The sequence below is a fragment of the Oncorhynchus gorbuscha genome, linkage group LG24 (assembly GCF_021184085.1).
Source record: "Oncorhynchus gorbuscha isolate QuinsamMale2020 ecotype Even-year linkage group LG24, OgorEven_v1.0, whole genome shotgun sequence".
Lineage (NCBI taxonomy): Eukaryota > Metazoa > Chordata > Actinopteri > Salmoniformes > Salmonidae > Oncorhynchus > Oncorhynchus gorbuscha.
Genome location: NC_060196.1, coordinates 29486475 through 29504819, shown reverse-complemented (window position 1 = coordinate 29504819; position 18345 = coordinate 29486475). Strand labels below are relative to the sequence as shown.

General features: G+C 42.4%; 1 protein-coding gene across 1 annotated transcript; it reads left to right on the top strand.

Annotated features, from left to right (window-relative positions):
* Window positions 1-751: 751 nt before the first annotated feature.
* LOC124012339 (glycogen synthase kinase-3 beta-like) lies at window positions 752-16875 on the top strand. Its single transcript, XM_046325840.1, has 10 exons — window positions 752-1131; window positions 4964-5151; window positions 9538-9621; window positions 9837-9947; window positions 10159-10289; window positions 11647-11851; window positions 12181-12276; window positions 12401-12587; window positions 12892-12963; window positions 13559-16875. Exons 1-10 carry the CDS (start codon window positions 957-959, stop codon window positions 13627-13629), a joined length of 1320 nt encoding a protein of 439 aa, XP_046181796.1. The 5' UTR covers window positions 752-956; the 3' UTR covers window positions 13630-16875.
* Window positions 16876-18345: the final 1470 nt, after the last annotated feature.

Genomic DNA, 18345 nt, shown 5'->3' with positions numbered 1-18345 from the left:
CAGCTGTCCATCAGTCATGTTAAAGTGGGATTACCTGCAATTACAATGTCAAGATCCTTCCTGACAAGGCAGGTGGAGATATGAGCTCAATCTCATGCTCGTCAATCCAAAACTTGGTGTACCAGACCATTCAGAGATCTTGGGCAGTGTGTTGATTTAAAGAACCAATACCTGGGTGACACTATTTGCTTGTCCTTTAGTTGACATCAGGCACTACATTTGAGTCACTTTCCACTTCTGACATCATTGTTGTGAACTGTGTATTTGCCTCTGAAACAGACACCTGGGTTCAAGGCCAGGTCAGGAAACCCCCCGAATTTGCTAAAATGGTGTGAGAAGTGGGAGGGCTCTGCTGTAAGGCCACCAGAGGCATGTGAAGGGTATTGAAATAAATATTAAGGATTCTTTTTTTTAAGTCTGCTATTTGGGATTCTTTACCCCCCCATTGAAATGTAAAAATGGTTACAGTTAAGGGTAGGGACGTCCAAAGGATGCCGGAAAGCAATGACCCTTATTTTATGTGAAATTCTTACTCTTACTCTTACTCTCCTCTTATCTAAAACATAATGGGATTTGTAGTTTTCATGTCTGTACTCCCTTTCGTGTATACATTATTTTTACTGTCACGGTAGAAATCAAGAAATCCCAGACGGAAGCGCCACCTCTGGTGAAACTCAACACTGTTATTTTAGCAGTGTAGTTCTATGGGTATTTTCAAAGACAAGGGAACAGTCGTGAGCCACAGCCAAATCGAACTTCATTTCCCAGGAGAAAATGCAATTTGTCAGTTTCTACTGTCTACGAGCTCAGACAGGCAGTGCAAGGGAGGACTCATCGGAACCGTGTCAATTCTGTCTGTTTTACAACGATTATTGCATTTGCAGTCAAAAGAGGCAACATTTAAACTCACTTGGTGTGAATCTCTAGCCCCCCGCCCGCTACCCTTGCACAGAGATATGAGCGGCAGCGGGCGGCCCAGAACTAGCTCGTTTGCTGAGCCACAAAGTAATCCCGGAGCCGCTGCAGCATCCACCGGATCAGCCGCTGCGGTGGGGAGCAGCACAGGAAAGACCGGGGTCCAGCAGGCCTCGGGGAGCAGTTCGTCTGGATGCTCAAATTTAAAGCTGGCCAGTAAGTTTATTATGATTTGTTTTCTGAAAAAATATTGCCTTGGATGATTGAAAGACACACATTGTAGCTACAGTCTAGTGTCGTAGCGAATGTGGTCAATTTTGCACGATTGCCAGGGCGAACATTGTTGTTGTAACGTTAGTTTTTTTTAAACGAGTTAGCTAGTTAACTGCCTTGATTAACTGTCGTTGTCTGAACGGTTGAGTTGTCAGTTAGCAAACTAGTTACTGTAACTTGCTAACCCACGCCAAAAACGAAGTAATTCGCGTTAGCTAGCTAGCTTGCTAGGTCTAGATTAGTTATACTAAACAAATATGAATGTAAAAAATTCAAAGATGTTACTGAGCTGCAATTCATATGATTGAGGAAATCAGTCAATTGACAAATGCAATAGGCCCTAATCTATGGATTTCACATGACTGGGAATATAGATATGCATCTGTTGGTCACAGATACCTTTAAAAATTGGGCCTCCGGATCTTGTCATGGTATTTCTGTGCATTCAAATTGCCATCGATAACATGTAATTGTGTTCATTGTCCATAGCTTATGCCTGCACATACCATAACCCCACCACCACCACGGGGCACTCTGTTCACAACATTGACATCAGCAAACCGCTTGCCCATACGACGCCATACACGTGGGCTGCGGATGTCGGGCTAGTTGGGCAAACAGTCGAATTCTCTAAATCGAAGTTGTAGGCTGCTTATAGTAGATACATTATCAGGCAACATCTCTGGTGGACATGTCAGCATGCCAATTGCACGCTCTCTCAACTTGAGACAACTGTACATTGGCCTTTTATTGTCCCCAACACAAGGTGCACCTGTGTACTGATCGTGCTGTTTAATCAGGATCATGATATACCACACCTGTCAGGTGAAAGGAGAAATGCTCACTAACAGGGATGTAAACACATGTTGTGCACAACATTTGAGGATGTGTGTATGAAACATTTCTGGGCTCTTTTATTTCAGCCCATGAAAGATGGAACCAACACTTTACATGTTGCGTTTATATTTTTGTTCCGTGTATATTAGCATGCTAACTAATTAATGACCTCGCGGTACCATACTGTAACGCTAGCTAAATATAAAGAAAGCATAAGCAACATAAACAACCGTAGCTACGTGTGCTAAGGCATGCCGGCTAACTTGTAAGCAGCAGCTATAGCAGATGGATAACTAGCATCTCAGATGGGTTTTAGATGGCTATGTGGTAACGTTAACTAGTTTACAAGGAGATTCAATCTAGTTAGCTACTGTAGTAGTAGTGCTTTTTATGTTTTATCGAGCAAACGAATCAGTGATAACTAGCTAGTTCAAACAACACTTCTTTACCTAACGAGCTAGTTACGTGACACTACAAACGACAGTATTCATTGAAATAAATATTGCATAGGCAAGGTAGCCTAATTGTTTGTTCATAACGGCTGACAAGTAAGCTAGCCAGAAAACAACTAGCTTTGTGCTTCCCAACACTTGATTCCTGTTAAGCACACGCTTACCTATTGTTCAAATTAGGTCGATAGTGGATATGTATCTATCCAGTAGCTCAGATAAGTAACCAGCCTAGAAAGAAATCTCCAGTTACACAGTGACTGTTAACAGGTGATACAGAACTTGATAAAAAGTGGTGAAACATGTAACTACTAGCCAGCTGTATAATATATTAATAATATATTATGAGCTAGTAATTCTCCAAGAAGTAGGCTAGTAGATATACAAAAGGAAGATGACAAGCTGAAATACTTGCTTACATGGCACATCAACAACTTCCATGCGTCATTTGCACATGTTTTTTTGTTGTTAGAGCATGTTTCCACTTTGTGCCTTGTAGTGGACATTGGAATTGGATGGCTTTATCCACCATGATGATCAATGTTTGTCATGCAGAGTACATTTTGTTGGCTGTGGATCTGACTTTTCCCAGACCTTCTTCCCCCTGACTAAAGGTCTTGAAGCTTCAGCATATGTGCAGATCACATTCTGCATGTGTGTCTTTACTGCACAGATTTGTGGTCCCTTGCACATTTCTCACTGTCAATGGTGAATGCTAATTTTTCAAGTTTTACTGGTGAAATGTCCGTATGCGTTTAGATCTCCCCGAGTTAGTGTTATTTTCGCAGTAGCCTGCAGTGTTGTTTTGGGTGATGTACAGTGAGCGAATTTTGCCTGTCTTACAGTAACGTTATACTATGCTATTATATTTGGTTCTGTTAGTATTCTACCTATCATTGTGTGATCTTGCAGACATTGATTCAGCTTTTATCCAGCTTTTATTAAATGACCTCCATTTGCCAAAGTAGCCTGTTCTCTATGGCTAGAACAGAGACTGTGTGTAAAGTAGAGAATAAACACATGCACAGAAGCTTTGGGATCTTTAGTCTGGAGGAAACAAGTTCTGGGGCAAGTCTGATCTGCAGCCACATCGTATTATATGTGATGATGAAAGTTGGAGCTCAAACCTAATGGTATAAGTCAATCTTGGTGAAACACTAAGCAAAGATGTGGACAACAGGACATGCTGATGCTTTTGAAATGGTGAAGTGGCGTTCCAAATGATGACCGGTCTCCTTTTTTGTCAAGTTTTTAAGATTTCTGTGGTTTGGATTTGACACTAGCAAGAATATAGGCTACTGGTCTAGCCGTTAATTGCGTTTGACTAAATTAACCAAAGTTGGATTTTGTCTCAGATCTCTGGTATTTATTGCACAAGTTCACAGGTCCATAAATTCAACCATTTCTTTAAAAACAACTCCCTCTATTTCTGCACATGAGGGTGTGGAATTGATACACCTGGACATGTCATTCTGCAGGAGCACACTGTATTATGTCATCACCATGGTGATTGTGCACACACACACATCATTTGTTTGTGGGAGGCTGAGTGATCTGAGCAGAGTTAGAGCGGGGTCATTCTCCGTGCAAAGTGCTAAGGTCTCCAGTTTAACCAGCCAACTGGCCCTGTCCTGTCCTCAGAACTCTCTGTCCCAGGCCACCAAACACACAGTTGTTTGAGGTGGCCTGTAGGTAACTGTTGTTTTGAGTTCAAGTGTATTGGGTTAGATCGATGATGGGCCCTATTGGAGGATCGCAAGTCTTGTGTTCCTTAGGTCAAATGATGTTCAAAGGAGCACACGTCCTCCAACAAGGCAGTTAGCTACTGTAGTGGTTACACAAACACGAGGTAGTTAATAACACGAGCCCTGGGTTGAGTTCAGTAGGACATTCAGTAACTCATTTTTCAACGACAAATAATTTATTGAAACAAGTCTAGATGATATTTCACCCACTTTAAAAAAAAATATCCTTACTTAACATGACCCTTTAGGCCTATTTTCTATGCGGAGTAATTGCTTACGCTGCCTGTTTTGGCTATGTAAAGGTCTATTATCATTTGCCCTAAATGCTGTCAATGCCATAAGCCTCAGATATATATTTTTTAAGAGTCTATAAGTAAGGAAGTCAGTGAGGGTATGTGACAAAGTAGCGGTGGGTAGAGCATTCCGACCCATGCTGTCACGCTGTTGAAGGCGGGGATGTTAACCACTACACCACCCCAGGCCAAAAATGTCAATACACTTGAGCCCTTGTTTACGTAGAAATTAATCATATATTAGCAATGATGTCCTTGGTCATGTTCATTATGTCACACCGTTAGCAAAACAGCTTTTCTTAGAGTGCAGATAATAGGCCTACAACCCCGTTTTGGTCTGTTTTCTTCAGTTTTGTACCCACTGAATGAACAAAACCCTCTTAATCTCCTCTATTTCAAATCTGAAAAGAGGACTATTTTTTTTGACACGACTTGTGTCCTTGTTTCCCAGGGGACAGTGGGAAGGTGACTACGGTGGTGGCCACATCTGGGCAGGGTCCCGACCGCCCACAGGAGGTGTCCTACACGGACATCAAGGTGATCGGGAATGGCTCTTTCGGTGTGGTGTACCAGGCACGCCTCATCGACAGCCAGGAGATGGTGGCCATAAAGAAGGTGCTGCAGGATAAGAGGTTCAAGGTATGGCGGCCAGTCTCTTGGAGAAATACAGCCTTGTTGTCACCCAGAGTCACATTTGTTTATTTTCAAATCTGTAGCACATAATTTACAGTGTATTTGGAAAGTATTCAGACACCTGCATTTCCACATTTTGATATATTACAGCCTTATTTTTTTTAAAGTAATGTTTTTTTTCTTCTCTTCCATTTACACACAATACCCCATAATGACAAATGAAAACTGAAACACCGTATTTACATAAGTATTCAGACCATTTGCTATGAGACTCGAAATTGAGCTCAGGTGCATCCTGTTTCCATTGATCATGCTTGAGATGTTTCTACAACTTGATTGGAGTCCACCTGTCATAAATTAAATTGATTGAACATGATTTGGAAAGGCACACACCTGTCTATATAAGGTCCCACAGTTGCCAATGCATGTCAGAGCAAAAAGCCACAAGGTTGAACAAATTGTCCGTAGAGTTCCGAGGCAGGATTTTATCAAGCATTGAAGGGCCCCAGGAACACAGCGGCCTCATCATCTCCATCGTTCTGGAAGAAGTTTGGAACCACCAAGAGTCTTCCGAAAGCTGGCCGCCCGGCCAAACTGAGCAATCGGGGGAGAAGGGCCTTGGTCAGAGAGGTGACCAAGAACCCAATGGTCGCTCTGACAGAGCTCCAGAGTTCCTCTGTGGAGATGGGAGAACCTTCCAGAAGGACAACCATGTCTACAACACTCCACCAACCAGGCCTTTCATGGTAGTGGCCAGACAGAAGCCATTCCTCAGTAAAAGGCACATGACAGCCCGCTTGGAGTTTGCCAAAAGGCACCTAAAGGACTCTCAGACAATGAGAAACAAGATTCTTTGGTCTGATGAAACCAAGATTGAACTCTTTAACCTGTACGCCAAGCGTCACGTCTGGAGGAAACCTGGCACCATCCCAACGGTGAAGCATGGTGGTGGCAGCATCATACTGCTGGGATCTTTTTGAGCGGCAGGGACTGGGAGAAGAGTCAGAATCGAGGGAAAGATGAACTGAGCAAAGTACGGAGAGATCCTTGACGAAAACCTGCTCCAGAGTGCTTAGGGTCTGACTGGGGTGAAGGTTCACCTTCCAACAGGACAACAACCCTAAACATACAGCCAAGACAACGCAGGCGTGGCTTCGGGACAAATCTCTGAATGTCCTTGAGTGGCCCAGCCAGAGCCTGGACTTGAACCCCATCGAACATCTCTGGAGACCTGAAAATAGCTGTGCAGCGACACTCCCCATCCAACCTGACAGTGCTTGAGAGGATCTGCAGAGAAGAATGGGAGACATTCCCCAAATACCGGTGTGGAATGTTGTCCCACTCATCTTCAATGGTTGTGCGAAGTTGTTGGATATTGGCGGGAACTGGCGGGAACTGGAACACGCTGTTGATCCAGATCATCACAAACATGCGGAATGGCTGACATGTTTGGTGAGTATGCAGGCCATGGAGAACTCAATTAAAATTGTATTGGTCACATACACATGGTTAGCAGATGTTAATGTGAGTGTAGTGAAATTCTTCTAGTTCCAACTGTGCAGTACCATCTAACACGTAATCTAACAATTCCACAACTACCTAATATGCAATAATGATGCAATGTTTAGTGGGGGGAGTCTCCTCTTTATCAAAGTGGGGTTTGCATATTACCACAGGTGAAACCATGTTTTTGTCTGAATGCAGCTGGGAAGAATCAACTTGGTTAAGCTTCTATAGTGTCCGTAGAGTTTTTTTAATTTATTTTTTAGTCTGAAAATTAGAACCTAACAGTACATATGGATGACCGAGCGGCATAGGCAAGATGCAATAGATTGGTAACCGGGACATGTATAGCGTCCAGGAATTGTGTACAGATCCTTGCAACATGGGGACCTGCATTATCATGCTGAAACATGGGCACAATGGGCCTCAGGATCTCGTCACGGTATCTCTGTGCATTCAAATTGTCATAAAATAAAATGCAATTGTGTTCGTTGTCCGTATCCCATGCCGTAACTCCACCGCCACCATGGGGCACTCTGTTCACAATGATGACATCAGCAAACCACTCGCCCGCACGACGTCATACACGTGGTCTGACGAATTTTCTAGAACGATGTTGGAGGCAGCTTATGATAGCGAAATGAACATTCAATTCTCTGGCAGCAGCTCTAGTGGACATAAATGCAGTCAGCATGCCAATTGCATGCTCCCTCAACTTGCGACATCTTTGGCATTATGTTGTGACAACTTCATGATCATGCTGTTTAATCCGTTTCTTGATATGGCACACCTGTATGTCTTGGTGAAAGACAAATGCTCACTAACAGGGATAAACAAATTTGTGCACAACATTTTAGAGTTTTTATTTGTGTATGAAACATTTCTAGGATATTTTATTTCACCTCCTGAAACATTGGCCTGACACGTTGTTGACATGTTGTTTATATTTTTGGTCAGTGTGTATGTGTATATATCAAACGTTTGGACACACTTACTCATTCAAGTGTTTTTTCTTTATTTGTACTATATTTGTACTATTATCTACATTGTAGAATAGTGAAGACATCAAAACTATGAAATAACACACAGAATCATGTAGTAACCAGAAGTGTTAAACAAATCCAAATATATGTTTGATTCTTCAAAGTAGCCACCTTTTGCCTTGACGGCTTTGCACACACTTGGCATTCTCTCAACCGGCTTCATGAGGTAGTCACCTGAAATGCATTTCAATTAACAGATGTGTCTTGTTAAAAGTTAATTTGTGGAATTTCTTTCCTTAATGGGTTTGAGCCAATCAGTTGTGGTGTGACAAGGTTGGGGTGGTATACAGACGATAGCCCTATTATGGCAAGAACAGCTCAAATAAGCAAAGAGAAACGACAGTATCATTACCTTAAGACATGAAGGTCAGTCAATGTGGAAAATTTCAAGAGTGCCGTTTCTTCAAGTGCCGTCGCAAAAACCATCAAGCACTATTATGAAACTGGCTCTCATGAGGACCGCCACAGGAGAGACCCAGAGTTACCTCTGCTGCAGAGGATAAGTTCATTAGAGTTACCAGCCTCAGAAATTGCAGCCCAAATAAATGCTGCAGAGTTCAAGTAACAGACACATCTCGACGTCAACTGTTCAGAGGAGACTGCGTGAATCAGACCTTCATGGTCAAATTTCTGCAAATGACCAACCTCTAAAGGACACCAATAAGAAGAGACTCGCTTGTGCCAAGAAACACGAGGAATGGACATTAGTTAGACAGGTGGAAACCTATCCTTTTGGTCTGATGACTCCAAATTTGAGTAGGTGAACGGATGATCTCCGCATGTGTGGTTCCCACCGTGAAGCACGGAGGAGGTGTGATGGTGACACTGTCAATGATTTATTTAGAATTCAAGGCACACTTAACCAGCATGACTATCACAGTATTCTGCAGCGATACGCCATCCCATCTGGTTTGTCCTTAGTCCCACTATAATTTGTTTTTCAACAGGACAATGACCCAAAACACACCTCCAGGCTGTGTAAGGGCTATTTGACCAAGGAGAGTGATGGAGTGCTGCATCAGATGACCTGGCCTCCACAATCATCCGACCTCAACCCAATTGAGATGGTTTGGGATGAGTTGGACCGCAGAGTGAAGGAAAAGCAGTCAACAAGTGCTCAGTGTATGTGGGAACTCCTTCAAGACGGTTAGAAAAGTGTTCCGTGTGAAGCTGGTTGAGAGAATGCCAAAAGTGTGCAAAGCTGTCAAGGCAAAGGGTGGCTACCTTTGAAGAATATCAAATATATTTTGATTTGTTTAACACCTTTTTTAGGGAGGGGGTTATTACATGATTCCATATGTGTTATTTCATAGTTTTGGTGTCTTTGCCCTTATTCTACAATGTGGAAAATTAGTACAAACATAAAAACTCTTGAATGAGAAGGTGTCCTAACTTTTGACTGGTACTCTATATAAATCTGGTTTTTAACAGACCATAACTCTGAGTCTGCTTTGGGGGGTATTGCCATAGAAAATGTAGTATCGTGATACTGTATCATGGCAACACTAAATTGTCTTATCCTTTATGTCATGGGATGAGGCATATCCATTTTTGGATCTGTCTCGTAAATTCCTATAATGTCATGAGTAGGCTACTTTGTTTTTCTGAATACATGACACACCTTTTGTCATTTTAGAAGAAACATTTCCATATGACTTTGTGGGAGGAAATTTGTATTTAAAGCCTATGTTTTTCTGTGACCGAAATGGACACTTTGCCTTCACCTTACTGAACAAACACATATCCCACGCATTGTAAAGATCAATTCACTTACAGGGCAATTAGAAACCCTTTTCCACTGTTCAATTCCCGAACTGTGCTTTTGTTTAATACCTTTCCTATGCAGAACCGAGAGCTACAGATCATGCGAAAGTTGGACCACTGCAATATCGTGAGGCTGCGCTTCTTCTTCTACTCTAGTGGAGAAAAGGTAGGTTGCCATCCATTGTTTGTGGCACACCTTAATGTAGAAATGAGAATGCTGAGGACCTGAGCTGTCTGTTTCCTTTTCATACGAGTCATTCTTCCCACTACGAAGTTGGGATTTTCAAAACGCATGAATAACTTGAGTACATATCGAGTTATGACTGGTGCAGTCATTTGGCGTATAATGATAGTCTGTTCTTCTCCCCCCCCCCTATACAGAAGGATGAGGTGTATCTCAACCTGGTGCTGGACTTTGTCCCGGAGACCGTGTACAGGGTGGCCCGGCATTTCAACAAGGCCAAAAGCATCATTCCTATCATTTACGTCAAGGTAAACTCCCTCCCTTTCTCTTTCATTGTCCAACTTTCGCTTGCCTCAACGTCTTTTCATTAGACTTTGATTGTCTAGTATAAGTCATTCAACTATGAACTATACTTTTTTTACACTACCAAACAGGCTTGGCATTGACACAAAATAACCCACCTTATTGATTTGTTTATGGTTCTAATTGGTCTACGTCGGCCATTTTGTGTCTCCTTAGGTGTACATGTACCAGCTTTTTCGCAGCCTGGCCTATATCCATTCCCAGGGTGTCTGCCATCGAGACATCAAACCCCAGAACCTGCTGGTGGACCCTGAAACTGCCATCCTAAAGCTCTGTGACTTTGGGAGGTAAGCTGGTCAGGTATTTCCCATTTCCCTCCACATAGACGGTGTTTTATATACTATTGAACCGAAATGACTGACTGGTACAGAAATATTGAAGTAAACCTGGGTCATCTGACTCAATGTTGAATAAATGGGCTCAACCAGACACAATGTGAAATGATCCACTGAACACTGATCCAGTTGTATCCTTAGTTACAATCTCCTACTCACACCCTTTTCATTGTGTATTTTGCACATATTACATCCATTGCTGTTGCCGTGCAGACACAGGGCTGCTTTTCTATAGAAAGTGTACTGTGACCGTCTTGATTGTAAATCAATAAGTATAAATCTCACTTAAGATATTTACTTCAGCATTGAAAAAATGATTTACACTGAGTCGTGTGAGCTCCACCCCTCATCGGGTTTATGTTTAACACAGTTTCCGCCAAATGTCAATGGGTCAGGTGGTCTCATGTGGTCGGGTATAATCCTATACCACATGGTTAGACCTGCAGGGCTCAGTATTAGCCTCTACTGCTGAGCATCTGCTGCTTATCTCACCAGCGACACCTGTTGCAGTGGGTAGAGATGAAAGTATTGTAACACGGCTGTATTAGAATAACCTAGACTCGGCTTATAAGACTGCATTAGCTTAAGATAGATTTAGGACTAGAATCTGTAACAGAGTGGATTGCGTTTTGTACACCTTAACCTTTGCCAAGGCTTCCTTAAAAAAATGTTGGGGCTTTAGGACAAATTGAGTTATTGCACAAGTGCACTTCACAGAGTAGGTGTTCCCTTATGCAAATATGCTAATAAATGCTAGAACGCACCAATAGGATCTCACTAGCTCGTGCTTGGCTCTGCCTATCTCCTTGCTTGTTCTTCCCACTATGATTAATTTGCTCCCGTTGGAAACGTCAGGCTCTGTTCTATCTTGGGTTAGTTATAAAAAGTATTTGGTATTACCCTAACCTAGACTTAGCTTAGGAGACTGTATTAGCCTAACCTAGACTTAGCTTATGAGACTGTATTAGCCTAACCTAGACTTAGCTTAGGAGACTGTATTAGCCTAACCTAGACTTAGCTTAGGAGACTGTATTAGCCTAACCTAGACTTAGCTTAGGAGACTGTATTAGCCTAACCTAGACTTAGCTTAGGAGACTGTATTAGCCTAACCTAGACTTAGCTTAGGAGACTGTATTAGCCTAACCTAGACTTAGCTTAGAATACTATATTAGCCTAACCTAGATTTAGCTTAGAATACTATATTAGCCTAACCTAGACTTAGCTTAGAATACTATATTAGCCTAACCTAGATTTAGCTTCGAAGACTATTAGTCTAACCTTCAACCTCTGCGGTTTACCCTACCTTCAGCGCGAAGCAGCTCATTCGCGGGGAGCCCAATGTGTCGTACATCTGCTCGCGGTACTACCGCGCCCCAGAGCTCATCTTCGGCGCCACCGACTACACGGCCAACATCGACATCTGGTCGGCGGGCTGCGTGCTGGCCGAACTGCTACTGGGACAGCCCATCTTCCCCGGGGACAGCGGAGTGGACCAGCTAGTGGAGATCATCAAGGTGAGTAAATAGGAGGAATGTGTGTTTGTATGTGGTTTACACTACAGGGACAAAATACCTGCCATTCTGATTGCATACCAACATTAGGACATTTGACTAATGAGAATGTTTTGTGTGAGTGGTGGGGGAAAGCAAGGGGAGTAATAATCAGTGATATAATTAAACAATAAGGCGCGCGTTGCATCGTGCCTAAGAACAGCCCCACGGCCATCAGCCAATCAGCATTCAGGGCTCGAACCACCCAGTTTATAATAATCAGTGACGTGGGGAGATTCAAAATGACAACCATCGTACGCTACTAACTGTGTACTTGTATGTCTGCTACTCAGGTTTTGGGAACTCCGACACGGGAACAGATCCGAGAAATGAACCCCAACTACACAGAGTTCAAATTCCCCCAAATCAAAGCACATCCCTGGACAAAGGTAAATGGTTTTAAAAAAATAAATATTTATGTCAACCTGGTTATGTTTTTCTCTTTCAAGTAATGTCTTAATTTTTTTCTGAAACTGTTTCATGTTGTGTTTGTACTTGTACCTCCTCTCGCAGGTGTTTAAACCTCGCTCCCCTCCGGAGGCTGTCGCCCTGTGCTCGCGCCTGCTGGAGTACACCCCGGTCACCCGCTTTTCACCCCTGGAGGCCTGCGCTCACGCCTTCTTCGACGAGCTGCGCCAGCCCAACGCCCGGCTGCCTAGCGGCCGACAGCTGCCCCTGCTCTTCAACTTCAGCACCACTGGTCTGTACACCATGTTGACCCCCTGACCTTTTTGTAACCCAAAAGTGGTTGATTCAATTAAAATTCAGGGAATCAATTGAAACTCCCATTCAAGAATTGAGACGGACCTGGCCCATGCATATATTCTGCATGTTCTTTTAGGATATCTACAATAGAAAGTTTCGAAACATATTTGTTTGTTTTCTATGTGTAACGTTGTATAGCTATGTGTTGGGGTGTTTAAAATTGCCACATACTTGTACCAGTTCTTTCTTATAAATCTAATGCTTTTTCCTATCTTTCTTTTTCTCTCCTATCCTTCCAGAGCTGTCAATCCAGCCCCAACTGAACTCCACCCTAATTCCTCCTCATGCCCGCGCACAGTCCAGTTCATCTGGTACGACCCCCCCCCAATCCCAAACATATTAATTGGCTACCCATGTCACTTCAGTGCCACACAGTGGATAGAGTAGCTGTCAATCATTCATTCCCGTATCTGCAGCTAGCGTCATGGAGTAGTAATTGGCTTGCAGACATGGGTTCGGTGGAGTTCTAGGCTAAATCCACATGAAATGAGGGAAATGGATTGTAAGATGACTGCTCTTACAAATGGCAAAAATAATGGCTCTTCCATTATCGCTTCAAATATTCTTTGTCCATGTTTCTGGTCATTGTAATCCTTTCTGTATAAGACAGCAGCCAACCAAAGGGGCACTAGCCTGAGAACCACACATCTGTCTCCTTTTATGTTTTAGTAACCACACCTTTGTGCATTGTAAATGTTTGCATTCTTAAGGAGGTCCTCTAACTGGAAATCTGGAAAATGTTTTCTGATCTGTTTTAGTTGAGGTCTTACTACAATTTGGCTGTGTAATGGCATATGTTTACAGTTTATACTTGACTAGCAAAATCAATCTGTTATACCCGTTCAAAATATCTAACACTGTCCTCTTCTCTACCACTTCTGTTCTTCTCTATCCTCTATCCCTCAGTAGATGGCTCTGGGTTAGACGGCTCCTCTCAGCACAGCTCAGTACCCGGATCACTCAACAACAGCACCTGAAACATCCCTGCCAACCCTCTGTCTGCCAGCCCCCCCCCCCCCCCCCCGCACACACACACTATATTGCTTCTTTCTACTTCGCTGCTTGTTATTTCTCCCCATCGGTTACAAACATACCTTTTTGTACTGTACATACATTGAACAAACCATTTATAGCGTTAGAGGGTATCATTAGCTGACACGGTAGTTTTGTTACATTCAATTGAAACTAGATCAGCACTACAGGCAGAGTTCGACACACACACACACACACACACACACACACACACTTTCTGATGTATTGATGACACCTTAAGTATTATTCCACTCCCTGGCTGCATCTCCTTTGGCCCAGCTCCCTCTTTCTCTCTGCCTGTTTATAACACTCATGTTCCTGCTGTTGAGGGTTCAGTAGGTGGGGCAGGTCCTCTCTATAATTATTTTTATTTTATTTTTTTAAATCAAGTTTTTTTTTTTTTTGGTCTTTTTATTCTAATGTGTATTTATTTAACTGAAGACTTCATGAAGTGTTCTGCCACAACCACACACAAATTCTACAGGAGTTTGTCTCTACAAGCTAGTTGAGGTGTTTCCCTGTTACAGTCATTTGTAGACAAATTGGATAAAATGGTTCTGGTTGCCACATGGAGGGAGGAAGATGCTGTGTTTTGTTTTAATACTTTTTATAAAATTATATTTAAAAATATGAAATGACAGCTGCTTAATTTTTTTTTCCGTTTATTTTTATTTTTTGCTTCGAAGGCACTGTGAATTTTTACATGGAAAGGGGAGGGTTCAAGTTTATAATTGGTAGCCATACTTGCTAGCAAATTTCCAGTGTGTGTGTTGAGGATCTGAAGGAAAGGGTTTGACAGATGGTGAGGCTGGTGGTGTTCGTGTGGAGACTGAGACATCCATGATTCACATCTGTGTAGCAGCATCTCTCAGACAGTCCCAAACTGAGCCTCCCTTTACTGTCCATGGGAAGACAACCACCTATAGGACCTTCATTTCTGTATTTAAGACTGCTGTGGTAGTGAAATGTCACCTTCCTGTTGGCTTCAATATATGGCATACCATAAAAGATATTGTATGGTGAGGTTACATGTTTGATTTCAAAATCTGGTTCTGGCTAATTTGGCACTCATGCATTCATAGCATGAACTCTCCAGAACTCCTGATTTTTAAAAAATGTTTTAAAAGTATATACACGCTGTGCTTGACGGCGTGTATATAGAAAGTGGACTTTCACAGCACACTTGTTAGAATCTTTGTCAGTGTTGCACCCATCTACATTGTAGAGGACCAAGGGATTATCAACTATGGGTTCAGCCATGTGGACATACCAGTATCCTACATGGAGTAGCTGACTCCAGTTTGGACATTTGAAACAGACCATGATTCCAGTTCCGTTCTGTTAATTCTCAAATGGAGTCGAGATCGTGTGTGTGTGTGTGTGAAGACGCGTACTCTGTTACTGGTGTAGTGTGGCCGATAGCGAGTTCATAGTAGCCCTACAGTCTTGTGCTTGTGGGAGTGAATGAGAATGAGTGAGAAATTGAAGCGGGTGAGGGAATGGCAGTGGTTTTTGTGTGTGTGTGTGTGTGTGTGTGTGTGTGTGTGTGTGTGTGTGTGTGTGTGTGTGTGTGTGTGTGTGTGTGTGTGTGTGTGTGTGTGTGTGTGTGTGTGTGTGTGTGTGTGTGTGTGTGTGTGTGTGTGTGTGTGTGTGTGTGTGTGTGTGTGTGATGATAATGTGTTGTTGTTCATGTGAATAATCGTACTCTGAATCCAATCTGCACCGTTTTGGAAAGCCAGTGTTGTAGATTTAGATCAGTTCTCAGTACTGACCACTTGAAAGCTTTCTAGTACAAGCGTGTTATGATATCGTACCACCTCTACCACCCACTTGTAGAAACAACCGTCACATGTGCTGACGTTGGTTTAAAGAACACATTTTTCCTCTTATCTCTCTGAAGCCATCTTCTTCCTAGCCCGGAATCCCAATTGATTTGCGTGAAATGGAGCATATTGGTTTGGATTCCTTTTCTTTTCTTCTCCCGCCCTGTAAATATCACCAACTTTTAATTTCCCCTCGTTATTTTTATTACAGTGTTTTTTATTTTTCCGTTACCTGTTGAACTCGTCACGGACCACTTTCAGTTCCATTCAAGTCTGTAAATACAATCAGTTTCAATGGCCTGATTTCAAGATGTAAATACGAAACAAAAGACCACATTTTCCCTCCCTGTTTGTTGATTTCTCTCTCTCCTCTCTCTCTGGTCGCGCGCCTCCAGAACGTGTGATTGTACTGTATCTCTCGGCTTTATTTATTACCTCACTTGGTGTTCTCGTGTAGGGAGAGGTTGAGGCACCGACTGTTTTGTGGGCATTATGTAGAGTGTTCCAGAATACATGTACTGTACTTGGAACCCACGACATTGGTATGTTTGGAAAGTTGGACTGAAAATGTTTGGTTGGATATATCCAGATTTGATCAGACTATATCTGTGGTACGATTCCAACTAATATATTTCCCTGGTTTTTAATGTTGTTTTAAAAAAAATGTTTTAACCTTAAGTCACCTACGTACTGACCTTTTGACAGGGAAATGTGATTGTGGGCTGTGAGTTTACCAGACAACCATTTGGCGAATGCACAGCCCCTGTACCCATTCATTACAATGGGCGCCCAATGTAAGAGATTTAAATTGTGTGAAAGTGTCATGTTGTACTGCAGAGAAGCCATAATAAATGTTTAAAAAATACCCGCTGGATGTGAAGGGTAAACCTGAGGGCCTTGATGGCGACACGGGGTCGGATGGTGCAGCCAGCCTCCCTCCCCTGACAATGCCTACGCCCATCACGGACAATTCCGACTTGCTGCTTTCAAAATGTCAGCCACGGACAAAATGCAGCGACTTCAGTATGAACCAGTTATCAACCCCCCCTCCCTCCTGTTCTGTGTGTTGATGTACATGCCTTTTTGCTGGTTTCATAACTAAATCTCAGCAGGATCAGGCTACTAGCTAATTATACTAGAAGTACCCTGTTCTGTGTATTGCAAAACAAGTGAGGTCACTTTTTAATGTTCTGTGAGTAAAATTGTTATCAGTAATTTTTCATTCCAATCCTGTTTCTATTGTATCTTCCTGGTCAGGAGACCTGGTGTGCTTTTGGGACAGAGGGAGGAGAGGGAAGGAGGGAGAGAACCCAACGATCTGTTTTTGTCTGTATGAAATGAGCTCATTTAATAAAGTGATAACTCCTATGAGCCCTTGTTGTTATTGTGTCAGACTGAGTAACATGTTTGAAACATCACTTTCACATGTCACCTTTTGGTCATTTTTGATAAAAGAACAAACATCCTACAAAGCCAGAAGTATTGATTGTTAAAAGACAGCAGCTCCAATGGCAGTGTATTTCTGCATATGTACCATTTTCATTATCAGTTAGTGGTTTTTGGTCAACAACTACACATGTGCAGAGGTCCAACAATCGAACAGTGTTTGTTAGGAATCGTGCTATGCAGCCACTTGGACCAACTCTTGCTGCAACCTCGACGAAGGTGTGGACATAAATGTAAATCCGGGACACTCAAATTAGTATGATCTGATGTCAGGGCCTTTTCTGGATCCAAATGGGGCTGAGGTGGTGGCCGTGGCCAATGGTGCGTTTTGCCGACCAATTTCTTTTGAGGTCCTTTGGACGCAGTGATAGTTTTGCGGTTTTAAAGCACATTTTCTGCAATTCTACACATCTTGCCATGGGGCTGAGAGAATTTGCAGTTTTAATACAAATTTCCTGCAATTTTACAGTTTTACATCAGGCTGAGATTGAAATGTGCAGTGGCAAAGCAAATGTCCTGCAATTCTACATTTCATGCCAGGGGCTGATCGAATTAGCTGTTTTAAAGCTAGTTTATTGCAATGCTACCGGAGTGTCTCAAACATAGCGAAATCCATTGGGGTCCCGTGCCATGACAAAATGACTTATAAATGCATCATTTTGGGAATTTTGTTGATTTACCCTGACTGTTTAGCTTTTATTTGAATGATTGTTAGTTCTCAGATCTTATTCAAAATATATTTATATTTTCTACATACTTTTTCTGGTTACAGTTTTAAGTTTACACTGAAAACAATTAACATCCCAAATGTTTTTTTCCCCCAAATAAAATGTATACAGGGCGGTGAAAAGGTATTATCCCCTTTCAAATGTTCTCTACTTATGCATACTGAACGTTATCAAATCAATAGTTCATATTGAATAAAGGGAACCTGAGTGAACAAATAACACAACAATGACATACTTATTTAATTGATTGAATAAACAAAGTTATGCAACACCCAATGCCACTGTGTGAAAAAGAAATTGCCCCCTTACACTCAATAACTGGTCGTGCCACCTTTAGCTGCAATGACTCCAACCAAACGTTTTGTGTAGTTGTTGATCAGTCTCTCACGTCTCTTCCATGCAGAACTGCTTAAACTCGGTGACATTTGTGGGTTTTCAAGCATTAACTGCTCATTTCAAGTCCTGCCACAACCTCTCACGTGGAATTAGGACTAGGCAATTCCAAAACTTCAAATTAGCCGTTTTCATGTAGACTTGATTGTGTGTTTTGGATCATTGTCTTGCTGCATGACCCAGCTGCGCTTTAGCTTCAGCTCACAGACTGTTGGCCAGACATTCTCTTATCAGATTCTCTGACACAGAGCAGAATTCATGCTTCCTTCTA